This window comes from Theobroma cacao, chromosome 8 (genome assembly GCF_053813885.1).
Source record: "Theobroma cacao isolate CCN51 chromosome 8, ASM5381388v1, whole genome shotgun sequence".
Lineage (NCBI taxonomy): Eukaryota > Viridiplantae > Streptophyta > Magnoliopsida > Malvales > Malvaceae > Theobroma > Theobroma cacao.
In genome coordinates this window covers 5110363-5125582 of record NC_142646.1, presented here as the reverse complement: position 1 = coordinate 5125582, position 15220 = coordinate 5110363, and the positions used below count along the sequence as shown (strand labels likewise).

The window sequence follows — 15220 nt, the reverse complement described above, 5'->3', positions numbered from 1 at the left end:
GTGTAGTTTGTTAACATAAAAAAAAAAAAAGAAGTAAAGTTCAGATCTCATTAAATATGAATTTAATTTAATTATAAATTTCTAATTATACTTATAACTTAATTGTTCTTTAAAAAAAAGAAAGATAGTTTCAAACTTTTGATTATTCGTTGAAGGGTCATAACTTATGACTTTTCTATTCGTTTGAATTGTAAGAAACTTATTCTATATAACAAGTTAAAAACAGAAGCCATCGTAATCCGAGAAGTAAATACGCATGCCAGGTCCAGCTACCCCTTTTGTTTGCAGCTGTACATGCCGAAGAGATTACTATGCCAGCCTTCTTCCCACTTGATGCCAGGGCATGGCGGCCACTTATTGTCAGTATTTTATGAATATTTTGCATCTTGTGTAAATTAAAAAAATAGCACACACAATATTATTTTATATATCTACGGTGCTTGCTGGGCCGGTTATAATAACATTAAATTACAAAAGTCTTGACTTTGAATCTTAATTTTGCATAAATTTTATAAATTTATAATAATATAATTAATTATATTAAAAATATATAAATTTTAAAACAATTAATAAAATATTTATATATTCTCTCACTTTTTAAATTAAGATTACAAAAATTTAATTGAAAATTCTATATCTCAAAAAATAGAAAAATCTCATTTAAATATTTAATTTTAGACTTTAAAATTATTGAACCATCTCTGAATGCCTCTCTAGATCCAGGAAATAGGAAGAAAATTGCGTGCTCGACGAAAAAGACAAAACAAAATTAAGTTGGGATATTTCCGAGGCATCCTATTAATCAACAATGATGCATAAACATGACATTCCTTCCATGCCAGAGGATGGGACGCCTCACTTTTGTAACCATGTTAAATAGACCAACTAAAGTGAAAAATATTGGTTTCCATTTTCCCCCCACCCGAAGCTTAGAAAGCAAAAGGGTTAAGATCATACGATATTTATTCTATCTCGTATCACTACTTTGCATCTCTTTCTTCTTAAAAACTTAACGGCAGAACAAGTCTACTCTGTCAGTAACCCCTCTTTTTCGTTCTTTTAGCAGACACATTTGTTTGGTTTTTTTTTTCCTTTTTTGGACTAATTATAATTAAGTAAAGCATCATAACATTGACTGATTAAAGCAAGAAACGGTCAGGTCAGAGGAACTAATCACAAAATTAATATATTAATATACTTAATCATCATCGCCTGCAAGAGCTTTGCGCAGCCTTGAAAGCTAATTAATAATTATCAATGTTTGGAAGAAAAAAAAAATCCAATCCCCATATTCAACAACATTTGACTCAATATATTATCATTTGAATCGAAAATATTTGGATATTTCAAGATTATTATAATAAATAGATAGAGTTATTACTTGTTAGGAAATGAAAAGAAGACAAAAACTCTTTTTTTTTTAAGAAAAAAGGAGAGAGAGAGAGAGAGTGTTGCTGGTGAAAATTAATGAAAAGAAAAGTCCCTTCATTATTATTTTTTTTACTTATTTCTTCTTCATTTTGTGAGTAAAATACTTGAAATTGAAGGAAAGAAAAAGCTATGGCTAAAGAGTAAATGGTGTTGAGCTAATGACATGGTGACAAATCCAACAATATCTACTTAAGTCAATCCATTTAGCTTTCGAAAGTTTTCAAACTTAGACTAATTTGGCATTATCGTTGTGGTTGATAAAAATACATTTAAAATGCGTTATGAGCAATTATTATGGAAAAATATGGTTCGAAATTTTTGAGTATTTAATATTGTCATTAAAAAGTATTATAAATAATAATTATTAAAATGCTCGAGTAAAACAATCTGTAGATTTTTTCTAAAAAATTAAAATTGTCTCAAATTAAAAATTAAACATTTTATAATTTTTTCGGTGTACTAAAATTTTAGCTTAGATTCAAAATATTTAAATAATTGAAAGAATAATTTTGTAATTCAAAAAAATGAAAATAAATATTATGATCATTTCGTATTAAAAAGTGTGTTTTGCAACCCTAAAACACCTTTTAAATTGTTTTTGCAATTGATTTTAAAAAAATGTAATAAAAAATATTTTTTTGACTCAAATCAATCTGCATTTAATTAATATTAGATTTGAGCCTAAAAACATATTTTAACCTGGGAAACATAATGCCTTAAGCCAATAAACTACTGAAGCAGATGTGGTGCTTGACCCCATGGAATCATAAACACCACCTGTCAAAATTGCATATTCTACCAATTCTTGCATGGAAGGGAAGCGAATATGCCGAAACCATATGCCCACGTGTGGATTGACACGTGCCTTTGGGGTAGGAGGAGTTGCCAGAGGTTGAGGTGGAGGGGGTAGGTGAGGGCAGAGTCGCCCCCTCCTCCCGCCACCCCCCAACCCCACTCTATTTCTAACCCACCAAAATCATTGAAGGCAGCTACTTTTTTGAATTGGTGAGGGGGTCTTTCGTAATTACAATCTTTTCTCAGTCAGCCCCTTTTGTCACTTTCAACAAAAGAGTATTAGACTAAAACCCATATGACCAAAACTGGTTAGGTAAGGGAGCTAAAGGCTGTACTTTAGAAAATAATATTACTATTCTTTGCTCCGGTTAGGTGATCCTTTCAAGCTGTGGCTTGGCTAGGCTTTCGGCTTCTTCTTGTCCCAGTAGTTGCGACAAGGGCAGTTCAATAATTTGAAATATTTAAAGTTAAATATTTAATTAAAATTTTCTTAAATTAAAAAGTGAGTTTTTTTATTGAAATTACTAGAGTTATTAAATATGTATTATTGTTAGTTAATTGAGAATAAGAGAAGTAGTTAAAAATTAATATCATAATGAAAATTGAAAAGTGATAAAAAATTAAGATTTATTAAGCATATAATTAAAAAATTAAAAAAATATATCATTTTATTAATTATTTAAATTTTACATATTTTTAATGAGAAATAAAATAACTAGTTGAGAATTAAAAGAAATGTGAGAAGTAAGAGAAAAAAAAATTATTAGACATGGGATGATAAGTAGATATTTTATTAATTATTTTAAATACTTTTATATAATTACAAGGCCGATTAAATTTTGAGACTTAAAGCACAGGCTGTGCTCGTTTTACCCTAAAGCCGACCCTAAATTATGAACCGTGGGGTAATTGAGTTTCCCCAAATATATATTTTTCTTTATTTGTACTAATTAAATTTATTCAAATTTGAACCCACAGTCTTCAAAGAGATTATTATATATAAAAATCTTATGATATTGAATTATTATTTTTTATTTTATCATACACTAACCTTAAATCGAGTCTAGCTACAAATGATTTTGATGAATAAAAAGTAATATATTTAAATGTCAAAATATCCAGCATCATCATTGGATGCGTACATACAGCCATCGATCTAGTAAGATAATGATAAAAAAAAAAACAAACTATATTTTTTTATGAAGATACATGTGATCAATTATATGCATACGGGACAAAATCACATGCAAGTCACAAAATAAAATATTCACAACTTCAAATAATGCATGGCAGTGCTAGCCGTTAGCATTCTAATATCAAAACAAAAGGGGGATCTAATAAAATCAAATCTTCAAAGCATTATTTATATTTTAATACTCGACTCCTTAGATCTAGAGTTATAAAATCAATGGGATGACTGCTTAGATCTAGTTGGTTCAAATAATTTCGATTCTAGATATTTGAAATAAAAAGCTTAATTTACTTAATTGAAATCTATCTAAAAAAATTATTGATTCTATACATGTGATTCACGCACCAATATAATAATGCAAATGTGATTGTAACTAGTCGATTTTGGTTAATACTTATTTTCTAAAAAATTATTTTATCGCATAACATTATATAGAAAATAATGAAAACAACCATTACAAGTAAAACAACTACTTTGTATAGAATAACAATTTCACACATATGACAGTGAAAGTAATCCGAAATAGATGGCAAGGTTCATGAGTTATTTTCATATTTGAATGTTTTGAAGAGTTTGACTTGGTGGTTCAGATATGGAGGTAGTTAAGAGGTCTCTCTCTTAACTTTTTTTCTAAAGTACAAGTGTTTTCTGTTTTTATCTTGTTCTCTTGTATATGTTCACGTACAACTTCTTCTCTTGTACCTGTTCATGTACAGCTTGTTCTCTTATACCTATTCACGTATAGCTTCCTCTCTTATACCGGTTCACGTACAACTCTTCTTTATTAGCTTCTACTTAAGAACAAGTCTTATCAAATATAATTATTTCAACGGTCACATAATAAGTTTCTAATCGTTACTCAACATTAACTCTTAGTAACGGTTATCTAACATTAAAACTCTCCTTAATGATATCATTCATTACGTGTATTAAAGCCTTTTCTTGTAACTGTTACTTTTGCCATTATAGGGATTTTTCACTTTCAAAACTACTTGACTCTCACTCAAATCTCTTTTCTCTAGCATATTTTCAATCAGAACACCTATTCTCTTTTTGTTATTTTTCACCTACCACGACATTTAGTACTTTAGGAATTGTTCCAATCTTCCTCTCTATCATCTCCGGTACATCCTTTACTTGTTTGCAATGCTTCCTTTTCTTATCACAAGAACCAAATTTACAGTGGTATTTTTTTTAATATTTGTTGTTAATATAATTATAGCAATTGTATAAATTATAAATGAAATCAATATAATTTTATTAAATTATAATATAATTATAATATTGTTTGTTTAATTTTCTTTAATTTTCTCCTAAGTAGTTGACAATCTATTTATATATACAACATATACCTCAATAATGTTGGTGTAAATTGAGTTTAATTGGAATTCAAAGGAAATCGATAAAATTGACTTCAAAATATGATTTTAATAGACGTTATTTTTAAAACTTATTTCGCCTCTATCACTCGATATGCAAAGATAATGAAGCCAACATCTAATTTTGTCTTGCATTTTACGAGAGTAGATGACTAGACATACTGAAGGTTTACAAAGTTATTTGATCTTAAAACTTACTTTCTACAATAAATAGATTATAAGGAATTTGGATACTTTTTATAGATGACGGGAACTCAAAGTACTTATGTTTATTTTTTGAATTTTTATTCAGAATTTAACACTTTTCCTTACTATTGATTTTATGCTTTTGGCTTGTTCGTCTTGTATGTCAAAATAGTTAACAACAAATCCTTTATATTCATTCGCAATAGTGTCTTCTTTAAAGATATAACTATTTCATTAATGCACCTTTATGTCTTAAAGACACCTCCACATGTTGTAAGATATAACTTTTAGATAAAAGTATTACTCCAAATAACAATCATTTATATCATAAGATATAACTTTGAGTTACAACATGAACATATCAAAACTTTTTAGAAGTGATGTTTTTAAATTGTCTTATAACCTTTAGATTTATAAGTGTTTTTTTAATTTATCACTTTACCAAAAGACACAACTTTTCATATGAAAAACCATTTACAATTCAATAGTCGCATTATATTATACTATGTAACATAACCTTTCAATTGATGTAATTTTTCAATAGTCATAACTTTTCATATGAAAAAATATAACTTTTCATTTTGAAAATACACTAACATTTAGAAGCCAATTAATGCAAGAAAATTGTTACAGATTTGTTCAATTTAGAGCTCGTGTTTCTTTTTTTTTTTAAGACGAACTCATATTTCTTAATGAATTTTAATTCACTTGCATATTTTAAAAAATTATAAATTAATAAAAAAAAACAAAATGTGAGAACTTCTCCTGACACCAGTAATATTGAATTTAATTTCTAATATATGGTAAGTCGGTAAGAATATACAAATGTTTATGCACGTGTACATTTCTCAAAGCTACTAATTAGTTAGATTCGTATTTCTGTAGGGTTATTAATGTTCATACCTTTTTAAGTGTAACTTGAAAGTCGATTAATCTAAGAAAATTATTACAGATTTGTTCAATTTAGAACTTGCGTTTTTTGAAACACAAACTCATGTTTATTAACGAACTTTAACTCACTGGTATATTTTAAAAATTATAAATTAATAAGAAAACCAATTATGATAATTTCTCCTAGCACTAATAATATATAATTTAACATTCAACACGTGGCAAGTCAGCAAGAACATGCAAATGTTTATGCACTTGTACAATTTTTCAGAACTAATAATTAGATAGATTTATAATTTTTGTAGGGTAATTAATGTCTATAACCTTTTAATTATAACTCGAAAGTCAATTAATGCAAGAAAATTGTTACAATTTTGTTTAGTTTAGAACTAGTGATTTTTTGTAACGATTCAAACTTGTGTTTATCAACAAACTTGTATATTTATAAAAATTTGAAATTACTAAAAAACCAAATGTGAGAACTTTTTCTCCCACGTAATATATAATTTAACCTTTTACAAATGGTAAGTCAGCAAGAATATGCAAATGTGTATGTAAGAGTGTAGTTTCTCAAATCTAATAATTAGTTAGGTTTGTACTTTTGTAAGGTTATTAATGTTAATAGCTTTTTATGTTGGTGTAAATGAGGTTTAGTTAGAATTTAAAGAACCAGTAAAATTTACTTCAAATTGTGATATTATTTTTAAGATTTATTTTATCCCCACCACTTGATATACAAAAGGAAATTATACAAATAGTCTTGAGATACAATAAAGTCAATGTTTAACTTGATCTTGCACTTAACCACTAGATACACTCGAGGGTTGTTAAATTATTTGACTTAAAACCTATTTTTTGTAGCCAGTATATTATAACAAATTTGGACACTTTTGGTACCTGATGGAACTCAAAGTTTTTATTTTTATTTTCTGAATTTTATTTAGAACATAACACTTTTTTATTTGATTTTCTGCTTTTATCTTATTTGTTTTATATGTCAAAATGGTTAATAGCAATTCCTTTATATAAACTTCTAAGTATCTTTTCTTTAAGGATACAACCCTTTTGTTAATACATCTCTATGTTTTAAAGACTCATTTGCATGTTGTAAGACACAATCCTTGAAAAATGATATTATTTCAATAATTACCTTATGAAAAGGCAATATTCATAGTATAACCTATGACCTTTGAGTTACAATATGAAAATATATTTTTTCATATCAAAACTTTTTGGTAATGATGTTTTTCAATGGTCTTATAATATTTGGATTTACAGGTGTTTTTTCAATATGTTATTTTACCAAAAGACATAACTTTTCATATAAAAAACTACCTACAATTCAGTAATTATACTATAATATATAATGTGACATAACTTTTCAATTGATCTGACTTTCTAATAGTAACAACCTTTCATATGAAAAAATATAATTTTTCATTTACAATTTTTTATATGAAAAGACATAATTTTCTATCTTGAAAATACACCAACACTTAGAAAGCCAATTAATGCAAGAAAATTGTTACAGTTTTGTTCAGTTTAGAGCTTGTGTTTCTTTTTTTTTTAAAGATGTACTCATATTTCTTAATGAATTTTAATTCACTTGTATATTTTTAAAATTATAAATAAATAAAAAAATATGAGAACTTCTTCAAATATCGATAATATTTGATTTAATTTCTTACACGCGGTAAGTCAATAAGAACATACAAATGTTTATGCACGTGTACAGTTTCTCAAAGCTAATAATTAGTTAGATTGATATTTTTGTAGGGTTATTAATGTTCATACCTTTTTAAGAGTAACTTGAAAGTTGATTAATGTAAGAAAATTATTACGGATTTGCTCGATTTAGAACTTGTGTTTTTTAAAAGACAAACTCGTGTTTCTTAATGAACTTTAGCTCACTTGTATATTTTAAAAATTATAAATTAATAAGAAAACTAATTATGAGAATTTCTTTTAACACTAATAATATTGAATTTAACATTCTACACTTCGCAAGTTAGCAAGAACATGCAAATGTTGATGCCCTTGTACAATTTTTCAGAACTAATAATTAGTTAGGTTCGTAATTTTGTAAGGTTATTAATGTTTATAACCTTTTAATTGTAACTTGAAAGTCAATTAATGCAAGAAAATTGTTACAGTTTTGCTCGGTTTAGAATTAGTGATTTTTTGTAAAGATTTGAACATGTGTTTATTAACAAACTTTAATTTACTTGTATATTTTTAAAAATTAGAAATTATTAAATAACCAAATGCAAGAACTTTTCCTCCCATGTAATATTTAATTTAACCACAATGGTAAGTCAACAAAAATATGCAAATGTGTATGTATGAGTACAGTTTCTCAAATCTAATAATTAGTTAGGTTTGTACTTTTGTAAGGTTATTAATAGCTTTTTTTTGTTGGTGTAAATGAGGTTTAGTTGGAATTAAAAGAAAATCAGTAAAATTGACTTCAAAACGTACTTTTAATAAATGCTATCTTTAAAACTTATTTTACTATCCCCATTTGATATGTAAAAGGGAATTCTACCAATGGTTTTAGAAATATAATGAAGCCAATATTTAACTTCATATTGCACTTTATAAAAGTAAATGACTAGACACATCTGTGAGTTGTAAAGTTGTTTGGCCTTAAAATTTATTTTCTGCAGTAAGCAGATTATAAAGAATTTGGATACTTTTGATAAATAACGGGAACTCAAAGTGTTTATATTTATTTTTTAAAGTTTTGTTGAAAACATAACATTTTTTTTATTCTTGATTTAATGCTCTTGTCTTGTTTGTTTTGTGTGTCAAAATGGTTGGCAATAAGTTATTTATACAGACTTGCAAGTATCTCTCATTTAAATATGTAATCCTTTCATTAAGACACTTTTATGTCTTATAGGCATTTTTATGTGTTGCAAGACACAATTTTTGAATAAAGGTATTGTTCTAAAGAACAACCATTTATACCCTAAAAAATAATTTTTAAGTTAAAATATGAACAGATAACTTTTTATATCAAAACTTTTGAGTAATAGTGTTTTTCAATTGTCTTACAACTTTTGAATTTAGAGATTTTTTTCAATATGTCATTTTATCAAGAGATATAATTTTTTATATGAAAAGCACTTACAATTTAATAGACAAATTATATCATACTATGTGACATAACTTTTCAATTGATGTGACTTTTTAATAGTCACAAAAGCCATAACTTTCTATATAAAAAAACATCAATTTTCATTTGACTTTTCAAATAAAAAAACATAATTTTTCATATAAAGAGACATAATAATTTTAATTTTGAAAATACATAAAGTAAAATGTAGCGAAATAGTTAAGCTTACCTATTTGGCTTAACTCTATCTCTACACTACCTATAATTATCATTACCATGTATGTGACGATTAGTAGGTGAAGGAAAGGAAAAAAATCCACCCTGTGGCCCCTCCATTGAACATGGACAACGATAAAAATATAATTTTTCATATTAAGAGACAAAATATTTTTAATTTTAAAAATATACCAACACTTGAAAGCCAATTAATGCAATAAAATTGTTACATTTTGTTCGGTTTAGAGCTTGTGTTTCTTTTTTTTTTTTTTAAAGATGAACTCATATTTTTTAATGAATTTTAATTCACTTGTATATTTTTAAAATTATAAATTAATAAAAAATGTAAAAACTTCTTCTAACACAAGTGATATTTAATTTAATTTCTTACCCATGGTAAATTAGTAAGAATATACAAATATTTATGCACGTGTACAATTTCTCAAAGCTAATAAATAGTTAGATTTGTATTTTTATACAATTATTAATCTTTATACCTTTTTAAATATAACTTGAAAGTCGATTAATGTAAGAAGATTATTATGAATTTGTTTGATTTAGAACTTGTGTTTTTTGGAAGAGACACCCGTGTCTCTTAAGGAACTTGTATTTTTTACTTTACGTTTCTCTCCTTGCACACTATCCTTATTTTTTCTTTGAAAAAAATCTCCATGTTAAATGTGGCAAAATGGTTAGGCTTGCCTATTTGGCTCGGCTCTATCTCTTCGCCGCCTATAATTATCATTACCATGTACGTGACTATTAGTAGGTGAAGGAAGGAAAAAAATCCACGCTGTGGCCCCTGCACTGAACATGGACAAGGATAGAAACATGTTTTTTCCTAAAATACCCAAATAAAAGTTGAATTCCGAAAACGCCCAAGTCCCAACTACCACCGAAGCCACGTCTTCCACCAGACACCAGTCTTCGCTGTCCCTTGCGCGAAACACGAAAAAGGAAAAACACACACGCACAATAAGGCCTTCCCTCTCACTTATAAAACCCTTCGTGATCATCCTCTCTCTCTCCCCAGGTACCTAGCTCTTCAGGCCCAAAAAAAAAGGAAAAAAGAAAGCCAAGCGAGATTCAGATTATTCACCGAGAATGGCTCTCACCAACTCCTCCATTCTTCCAACCAAATCCCTCCTTCAATCTCAACCATCGACGCCTTTCTCTAAAACCAAGCCATTCTCTGTTGTTCTAATCTCCGCCGTCCATTCATCTGACTCACCCAAGAACCCCATCGTCTCTGATAAATCTGCTAAGCAGCCAGCGACTGCTCCACTCGCTGCTACCAAATCAGCTACTGCTGCTTCACCCACCGCTGCTCCTTCGCAAAATGCGGTTCCCGGGAAATGGACCGTCGACAGCTGGAAGTCAAAGAAGGCGTTGCAGTTGCCGGAATATCCGGATCAGACGGAGCTTGAGTCGGTGCTCCGGACTCTCGAAGATTTCCCTCCTATTGTCTTTGCTGGAGAGGCTAGGAGTCTCGAGGAAAAGCTCGGGGAAGCCGCCTTGGGAAACGCTTTTCTGTTGCAAGGAGGAGATTGCGCGGAGAGCTTTAAGGAGTTTAATGCTAATAACATTCGTGATACTTTCAGGATCCTTCTTCAGATGGGTGCCGTTTTGATGTTCGGTGGTCAAATGCCCGTTATCAAGGTAAAAACTAAAAAATTTACCTAACAATTTGACATTTTTCTATTGTTTTTACTTACAAGTTTGTTAATATGTTCTTTTTTTCTTTAGGTGGGAAGAATGGCCGGGCAGTTTGCGAAGCCGAGGTCGCAGCCTTTCGAGGAAAAGAATGGAGTGAAACTGCCGAGTTACAGAGGAGATAATATAAATGGGGATGCTTTCGACGCGAAGGCTAGGATTCCTGATCCCCAAAGAATGATTAGAGCTTACTGTCAAGCTGCAGCTACTTTGAATCTTCTGAGAGCTTTTGCTACTGGAGGTTACGCTGCTATGCAAAGGGTTACGCAATGGAATTTGGATTTCACCGAACACAGCGAGCAGGGAGATAGGTAAATTTTGGCTCAATTTTCTGTTTTTGGTTTGGTTTGATTCGGTCTTCAGTTTCTATTTGTTCATGTTTTATTGGAATTTTATGATGGAGAATAAGTTGGTGTTTAGAATAGGGAAGTCTTGATATTTGGTCATTTGCCCCTGTTTTGTCGTGTTGTGTGCTTTTACTGTATTTTGAATGTATGCTCTGTTTAGAGATAATTATGCTATGTATATGTGCCATTTTTGTCCTATCTTATTTTCGGAGGTTCAAAATATTGTTTGCGTGCTTCTTTTGATTGGTTATTTAAGAATCAAATAAGTTCCAGAGTTGGATTTTTATCAGCTACTTTATAGTTTTTTACATTTGTGGCATTTGCGTAAATTATAGATTCTAAACTCTTTGTAACTCGAACATAGCATGTCGATTTTCCTCTTGAATTCGTGTTTGGCTTCATTTATTTCTCCTTTTGGCACCGGGGTTTTGATAGTAGTTTTATATTTCTTTTAAGGTAAAACAGCAGATCATAACTTTCAAAAAGGTTAAAATTTTAAAATATACTTACTGTTTCCGGTATGTGGCAGGTACCGCGAACTAGCTCATCGCGTTGATGAGGCCCTTGGATTCATGTCGGCAGCCGGACTGACAGTTGATCATCCTATCATGACAACAACTGAGTTCTGGACATCACATGAGTGCTTGCTCTTGCCATACGAACAGTCACTTACCAGGCTAGATTCTATTTCAGGCCGTTACTATGACTGTTCTGCCCATTTCCTTTGGGTTGGGGAACGTACTAGACAGTTGGATGGTTCTCATGTTGAGTTTCTGAAAGGAGTTGCTAATCCTCTTGGGATTAAGGTAATTACATCTAAGTATACTCTGTAAGGAATAATTTGTAGGTTTGTATAAAGAAATTAAACAACCAGGTGCTATATTATATGTGTTTTCTTATTTAATTATGTTTTTAAATCTTCAGTTACATAATTCTTGTCTAAGAATGAACCTGGTATTGAAACATGGATCTTACATGCAACAAAATTTAGCAATTAGTTGAATTGCTTGTATTCAACCCTACTTTGACAAGAGTTTGCTTTTGATACTTTTTTTTTATCAGTTTTGATCATAAATTGGTGGTAGTGAAATGACTAACAAAGAGGCTCTTCTGCTGCAGGTGAGCGATAAGATGGATCCAAATGAGCTAGTTAAGCTGATCGAAATTTTGAACCCTCAGAACAAACCTGGAAGGATAACAATTATCACAAGAATGGGTGCCGAGAACATGAGAGTTAAGTTTCCCCATTTAATTAGGGCAGTCCGCCGGGCTGGGCAAATTGTCACTTGGGTTAGTGATCCTATGCATGGGAACACCATAAATTCTCCTGTCGGTCTCAAAACTCGTTCCTTCGATTCCATAAGGGTACGTTGCTCATTACTTCACCTCTTTTACTGTGAAGGATTAGTTGCTGATTATTTCATTGGATGTGCAGATATTGTCATTTGTTATGTGAGTCACTTACTATTTAAAATTAGGGAAACCCTGGTAATTTCAGAGTTTTAAGGAATAGTTTCTCATCACATGGAATAGAATAAAATGCTGTTTCCCATTATGCACATGACTAGACAAACTAACTTGTGATGCTAGAAAATTTGGAGTGCATTTTGTGTGCATCTTGAAGCCTTGCATAATTGAATTTATATCTTAAAAACCGATTTCCTTTGCATCTTGTTATTGAAGTGTTTTATGTTTAATGTAATTGCCAAAACTATGGCGATAAGCATGATTTTGACATTGACACTTCACTCTTTAGAGCATTTATAATGTAAGGAAACCAAATTAATCCTTTTGGGTGGTCACACTTTGTAGCTTTGAGGAAAAATTTTTGCATTTTCTAGGAAGAGAATTTTGAAGTCAAATATATATGGAGGGGTTAATGCAATTGTCAAAACTGTAGCGATAAGCATGATTCAAACATTGAAGGTCCACTCTTTAGAGCATTTATAATGTAAGGAAACTGATTCAGTCTTATTGGATCGTCTTATTATGTAGGTTCAAAGAAATTATTGCATTTTTTAGGAAGAGAGTTTTGAAGTCAAATATATTATGGTGGGGTTGGTGGGAAATGGACTACTTCTTAAACTTGTTTGGGCCAAACAGTCTAATGAGATTACTTAAGCATGATCATAATAATTTTAGGTTAGAATTTGTCTTCAGTTGGTAGGTGGTCATATTTCCCTATCCTATGATGGATTCAAACACATGTTGCAGTATAACATCTCTTTAAAGTTTACTTTAGCCTACTCTTGATGAGCCTCAATTGACCTCGGGTAGCACTTGGAAAGATTCTGTTGTTTTGTTTCTTTTTTTTTTTTTTTTTGAAATGGAGTAAGTTTCATTAAATCAGAGGGCATGGACAGCCCTTAGATACAAAAACCTTGGCCCTTAGACACAAAAACATGGCCCTGAAGGTTGAAAAAAGCTCAGACCATTTTTCTTTTTATATGGTTGTCGTTTTGTTTCTTTTTATATGGTTGCCTTATAATTGGATCAAAAACTTTTATATTTTCACATAAAATATGGATGATGATGCCAATCTTATAAGTGAATTTCATTTTATAACATATCCTTTTGTTTATTTTTAATATTAAAATTAATTTTGCATCTATTTGGCAGGCTGAAGTGAGAGCTTTCTTCGATGTGCATGAGCAAGAAGGAAGTCATCCTGGAGGAGTTCATCTAGAGATGACCGGCCAGAATGTGACAGAATGCATTGGTGGATCGAAAAATGTTACATTTGATGACTTGGGTTCACGATACCACACCCACTGTGACCCTCGGCTCAATGCCTCACAATCTCTTGAGCTTGCCTTCATCATAGCAGAGCGCCTTAGAAAGAGGAGGATCAGCTCACAGAAATCTCTGGCCTTAGGGCTGTAGAGTGGCCTCAATGACCCAGCCACCAGCAGACCAATATGTTTGTTCTTTTTTTTTTTTTTTCCTTTCTCTAAGTTGTTACTGGCGCTACATTAATACCTTTTACTTTGGGATTCTCAAGTTATGTCCTTTATTGTATGTTCATACTGAGAGAAAGTGACAGCTTTGAGGAATAAATAATTAAGCTATGAATGAATTCTGAAATTGCTCGGAAGACTGCGTTCTATGATTGTTGTGGTCATACAAAGTTTTCACATGGAAGAAAGGGTAAAAGGTTGGGTGTACTAATTTATTCCTTCTTGTCACTATCAAGGTATACAGTATGAGCTTTGGGGGAAACGTGGTAACCGTGCGGGGATGGTGATTGATGGCTGCACGCAAAGCCCCGCTTGGCCCAGATGCTCCAATCTCCAATACAGCAAACATTAGAACGGGCTCAATATGTTTAAAGCCCATAATGCTGAATGACTGCCTAAATTTAAAACTAACCTTTAAGCCTGATCCAAATACCATCTTAACTCGTTCTAGTTTGAACTTTCCAGAGAACATGTGCAATTTGTGGGATGAATAGTAAGGCATATGAACACTGCTTGTTACATCTTTCTAGCGCTTGTCTTAAGCATTATATGCTTAGTGGGCATGTTTAGGCCTCCTTTTGAAAAAATTTTCCGCTCCACGTTCGGGTACGAATTCAATAAAGTTGGGCCTTGAACTGACTTGGCTCGTGATCATCTCTAGTCCTTTTATAGTTCTATCAGAAGGGGAATAGGAAAGATCTTAACAGGAAATTGAATACACTCAACCTTAATTTGAAAACATAAAAATGATTTTGAAATAACAAGACCTAACAACTTGCATTTAAACCGAGGCGTTCGATCCACAGTTTTGGGCTTTGAGCTCAAGAGGGATCCATCTTACTTAATATTATGAATCTAATTGCAAAAACACTAATCAATAATCATGCCCTGGCTATTAGCTGCCAAACTCCCTTGGCAATTCATATAATTATATCATATGCAAATACAAGTGGAAAATTTCTTCTAATATTAAAACTACAATGAAAGAGAACTTT

The 15220-nt window shown here is 30.7% G+C and overlaps 1 protein-coding gene across 1 annotated transcript; it reads left to right on the top strand.

Annotated features, from left to right (window-relative positions):
* The first annotated feature begins 10160 nt into the window (after window positions 1-10160).
* LOC18592127 (phospho-2-dehydro-3-deoxyheptonate aldolase 1, chloroplastic-like) lies at window positions 10161-14362 on the top strand. Its single transcript, XM_007018670.3, has 5 exons — window positions 10161-10867; window positions 10955-11232; window positions 11798-12074; window positions 12388-12633; window positions 13888-14362. The coding sequence occupies exons 1-5, from the start codon at window positions 10313-10315 to the stop codon at window positions 14149-14151; spliced, it is 1620 nt and encodes a 539-aa protein (XP_007018732.2). The 5' UTR covers window positions 10161-10312; the 3' UTR covers window positions 14152-14362.
* Window positions 14363-15220: the final 858 nt, after the last annotated feature.

Bases quoted from the DNA above. Each gene is read 5' to 3' on its own strand.
- LOC18592127 (XM_007018670.3), top strand. From the start codon at position 10,313: ATGGCTCTCACCAACTCCTCCATTCTTCCAACCAAATCCCTCCTTCAA. The intron at 11,233-11,797 runs GTAAATTTTGGC...GGTATGTGGCAG, and splicing joins CACAGCGAGCAGGGAGATAG to GTACCGCGAACTAGCTCATC. The intron at 12,634-13,887 runs GTACGTTGCTCA...TCTATTTGGCAG, and splicing joins GTTCCTTCGATTCCATAAGG to GCTGAAGTGAGAGCTTTCTT.